The sequence below is a fragment of the Pyxicephalus adspersus genome, chromosome 12, assembly GCF_032062135.1.
Source record: "Pyxicephalus adspersus chromosome 12, UCB_Pads_2.0, whole genome shotgun sequence".
NCBI classification, from domain to species: domain Eukaryota; kingdom Metazoa; phylum Chordata; class Amphibia; order Anura; family Pyxicephalidae; genus Pyxicephalus; species Pyxicephalus adspersus.
In genome coordinates this window covers 5844378-5849626 of record NC_092869.1, presented here as the reverse complement: position 1 = coordinate 5849626, position 5249 = coordinate 5844378, and the positions used below count along the sequence as shown (strand labels likewise).

At 35.5% G+C, this 5249-nt stretch overlaps 1 protein-coding gene across 1 annotated transcript in view; it reads left to right on the top strand.

Annotated features, from left to right (window-relative positions):
* LOC140342483 (Fc receptor-like protein 2) overlaps positions 1-3819 on the top strand; it is a 44805-nt gene extending 40986 nt beyond the window's left edge. The window contains exon 8 of the mRNA XM_072428681.1: positions 3578-3819. Coding sequence (XP_072284782.1) covers positions 3578-3819 — 242 coding nt within the window. The remainder of the gene's footprint in view (positions 1-3577) is intronic.
* The last annotated feature ends 1430 nt before the right edge of the window (positions 3820-5249 follow it).

Here is a 5249-nt window from a genome sequence, read left to right as displayed (position 1 = left end):
AATCTCCTCCTCTCCCACGTTGTACACTAGCCCAGCCCCCTCTGGCAACACTACCTTTTTTCTTAACCCCTTAAAAGCTCTGGGCTAGGCCCCAGCACCCGGTCATGTAGGCACTGCGCCTAATTCTTACGGCTACGTGCCTCTCTCAACAGAGTCTCTGACAATGACTTGTAATGTAAGATCACCGACTTCATCAGATCTGAGTTACATCTGGTACAAGGATGGAACTAAGATACATACAGGACAAAACTTTGTAATCAGATCTGCAAGGAGAGATAACAGTGGGAATTACCAGTGTGAAGGCTCCAATACTGGTAGAAGTGATCCTGCAAGACTTGATGTCAGTCATGGTTAGTAATTATAGAACTGTACCCTCAATATCAATGGCAGGAAAACACAGACTGTGGACACTTACCCTTAGCCCTACTAACCTCTAGAACTGACTAGTGAACAAACTTTTTATAGGATTTGAAAAACTCTGGACAATCCTAGTTTTAGCATATTTGTTTCATCTCTACAAAATCATGCAATTTATAAATCCAGGCACTCAATATTTAAGGATTGCATGATACTCTGTATACTCAACAAATCTACATAAAATATATTCAGTTGAATTAAAAAAATGTAATGAAATTTGTCTATGTCATGTCATTGGTGAAAGTAGAATGGAGTTAAGAACTCTAAGGCAGAAATCTCACTTTGGAGCCCTCTGGGATTTAAAAAGCCAAAACTGATTGAACACAATAGAATTAAGGTCCAAAGGGAACTGCGTATATAAAGTTTGCAATAAAGCCTTACCTGTGTGAAGGATGGGTACAATATACTGTATACAACATATGTATTGTTAATGTCAGGGCTGGGCCGAAGGGTAAGCAGAGGAGACCTTGGGCGCTTCAGCAGGGAGGAGATAGGTGAGAACAAAAAGCCAGGACCTGCAACCTTTGCTGCTGATGGTCTACACAGGTTACAATGGCAGGGAGGGCACTTTCACCTTGGGTGCTTAAGAACCTTATCCTAGCACTGGTTAACAATATAAACAAAACCTGCACACGTTGTTGAAATGAGAGGTAATATGTGGGGTTGAAATGCACCTACATGGGCATCTGGGGTTCCTACGCCATACAACATCATATGCCATGTTATGGGGGAATAGTGACACAACATTATAGACTGGATGTTGTCCATAAGAACCCAGCTCCAAAGAGGTGAGGAATGGATGGTTCAAGCTTTATATGAGCAGTAAGAGATGCTCAGGGGTAGGGATAGTTGTGTTGAGTTGTGTTGTACATTTCATGTATTTCTGTGTTTCAGGCATGGTGATCCTGCAGGTTCCTTTATATGTTCATGAAGGTGATAATGTCACTCTGAGATGTCACCAATATCCTAATCATTACTTACCATGGACAATATTTTATGAAGATAATTCTGCTATTAAAACTTGGGATTTTGAGTCCACCCTACATATTGGAAACATAAACCTTGAAAAATCTTCCCGATATAAATGTACAAAGCAGTTTTTTGACTCTCCATGGAAAACATATAGTGGAGAAGCTTCTATACCTATAACTGGTAAGTCCTAAACAGTGATTTGTGTCAAGTGGGCAATTAGTGTTATTATTCCCAGCATTATCCTCTTACGTTGCAGCTGAGTGAGTTTGGGTTCAGTTTTCTTTCTTCAACTCACTTTTATTCTCTTGCCTTTTCCTGTAAAGAAAAGTCAGCAATGAGGAATGAGATAGGAAAAATATTCATTTGGAGATAAGATTGCAGCATCTATATACATAATATACACTATCATGTGTCAATTTAATTTGTACCTTACCATGTTATCAGACCTGCCATATACATCATTTAGTCATGTTTTTGGCTGTCAGTAATACAAAACCAATATTACCATGTATGAATATATCCACAAATAATTCACCTATTCCTAGAATTGAAGATTTAAATATTAAGGGGAAATTTATTCCATTCTTCCAATCAGTATTTCTAGGAAAATTGATGAAAAAAAAAGAACTGCCCCTTTTTGTTGCTCTATCGGACCCCACCAGGACCTCCTTACATGGCTATGATGTCTATGTTTGTTAGTTTATTAGCACTAGCCAGGTAACTAGGGTAAATGAAAGTAGTAACATGAGACAATTGGCCTAGGGCAGGGATGTCAGACTCTGGCCCAGCACGTAATTTTTTTTTGCCTCCAAAAGAATTCCTAATATGAATTGCAGCTGACTTCTACTGCAATTCGTAGTAATGGCGTGCCAGCTGCAAATCATTTTAAGCTGCTGTTCTATAGACGCAAGTAAAATGCCGCTACTACAACTTGGTCTAGGTTTTTAATTTCGGCCCTCTGTGTATTTGAGTTTGACACCCCTGGCCTAGGGCATAAGAAGTATAAATGTATGTATAGTATAGAAGTACAGATGTTAATTTATGAAGATATTCAAATAATTTAGCACTTGGATCCCTTGACACTGCCACTTCCATTTTTTGAGACTTTTTTTTTCAGCCACTGAAGTGGTGCCCATTTGTGTCCCCTGTTGGTTAATTCATCTTCTGGACTATTCTAAAAAAGAGACCTACCTTCCTACAGCCAATAGAAGTGTCCAATAGTGGAGGTTCACTGTTTGATATTTTTATCTTACAGAACTGTTCACACCTCCTGAAATAAAAGTGACCCCATTTCCGGTAACAGAAGGAGATAATGTGACTGTGACATGTCATACAAATGTATCTCCATACAGACCAGACACAGAACTGCAGTTTGTATTCTATAGAGATAATCAGATTATTCAACCACTCAGTTCATCTGATCAATATGGAGTCCAGTCTGCTCAGCTGGAAGATTCTGGGAAATATTACTGTGACGTAAAACCAATAGGTGGAAAAATAGTTAAAAAAAGTAAAGAACTGAATATTAAAATATATGGTAAGTATAAACTGGAAATCAATAAAGAACAAAGCTATCTCTAACTACTATGAAATATTGAACTATGAATTGCATTGTGGTGTGAATCTAATGGTGATCGGGACACTTAGGAGTAGAAAAATGTGTACAGGAAATCTCTGGATTAAACAATAACATGGCAGTATGAATTCATTATGAACTGGTGTTGTTATTATGTCATTTACTGTTTTACATGAAGGATTATGGAAGATTTGAAAAGAAGATTTGGAAGATATGAAAAATTTAGATCTAAATTTATCACAATAATTTGGGTCAAAAGTTATATATTTGTATCAGTTATATAATTTCTTTTTAGAGCTCTTCATTGAAGTATAAATAATAATGAGCTCAAATCCAATGCAAGAAGGTGACAATATGACCTGCCATACAAAATATTGTCCATTTATTCCGTCTACAGATCTCCAGTTTTGTTTCTGTAGAGATGGGAGGAATGTTCAGACATATAGTTTATCACATCAATATGGATGTCAGTTCACTCTGCTTGAAGATTCTGGGAATTATTTCTGTCATGTGAGATAATAAACCAAAAGTATACCAAAAATGAATACAAATTGTAAAAATGTATAGTGATCTTGTCTGATATGATTACACTTATATTACTTTCCTATGCAGAGCTCTTCTCTCAGCCTGAAATTGAGATGATCCCAGATTTGGTAGAAGAAGGCAATCAAATGATCCTTATATGTAACACAACTGTATTAACAATGAGAAATGACCTTGACCTGCAGTTTGCTTTCTACAAGAATGGACAGAATATTCAGGGATTCAATTCATCTCATCAATATGAAGTCACATCAGCTGAGATAAAGGATTCCGGGAATTATTCCTGTGAAGTAAGAACTTCAACAGTGTGAAAAAAAGAAGTATGGAAATAATTGTTGACATAGAAGGTAAACATAATTTATTTTCATTTTGGAAGCCTTGACAAAAGATTGTTAGGTTATCTATTCTGAAAGCACAACATGCCGAGTGCCCATTGCCCATCTGAATGGTAACAATTGTTTACAGGAGAAGGGTGTATGAGCCATTCTTTAAGTTGGCACAACAAGTTGGATTTCTAACAAAGATTCATAGTTTCTGGTGTATTTGGAATTAAAAAAAGAAAATATTTTTGTATAATATTACATATAAAAAAATACAAACTCTGTATAAAAATGTTCCAAACCTAGGCCCTTTCACAGAACTAAAGTTTTAATTAAGGTTGAGATTAGGTTAGGAGAGGGGGTCTTGTTGATGGGAGGATCTTGATCTAATAAACGCATGTTATTGGGAAAACATGTATGTGTAGTGAGAAAAACTAGGTTTCAACCAGAATTCCACAAGAAAACAAACATATATATTAATATTATTAGCCTAATAAAAATATCAATTTTGCTATAGTACCATTCATCTATAGCCAATAATTATTTAGTGGCATCACATGTCATCAGTCAACTGGGTAAATGACAACCAACATCATCCAACCCAATTCCTTTAAGACCATGTTGCCATTGACTTCATATGGAGGGTGTTGGGCTACATCATGGGTAACAATAACAAACAGCAAAACAAAATCAACTGAATATAATGAATCATAAAAAAAGGTAAAGGTATCATTTTAATCATTATTTAATATTCTCATTTGTGAAAATATTAGAAACAAGCCGGTTAGTTTCTTCTTGATTCTATACAAAGAAATTGTTTTCCCTATAGATCCTGAAACATCTTTGCATACCTCCCTACCTGTTTGGTGCCATGTGTCTCCTTTTCACACACTGCTATGGTCATTACATCCATTTTGTTGATGTTAGAGAAAAATTTGGGTTGTTAAATTCCAGTGGAAGGCTGGTTCATGTAAGTGGATATATTTCTGATTATGATTTCATTTGAGAAATATTTGGTGAAAAATGAATTTGATTCATTAGGATTATGTTGTTGTAAACCTTTGTAGATCTCATGGTCTTTTCCTGGGGAAGTGAATGATAGTTCTGTGAAATGTGTTGAAAAAGAGACCAATTGAGATTTGTTCAGCTATGTTATTTATGTGATGTACATTATATCAGACATTTTTTAATATTGTTACATTTTAATCATGATTGTTATAATAAAATTTGTCATTTTAACTCATAGCTAAGAACACTGATTTATTTTAAATATGAGCCTAAAAATTTCATTATAAAAAAAGAAAAAAACATTTTATTATTGGAACAACATCTGGTTAGTTCTCATCTGCAATATTTAAGCCACCTCAGTTTTCTTGCACACAAATACACTATATACAGGGAAATCAGAAAGTTTGTGCCAC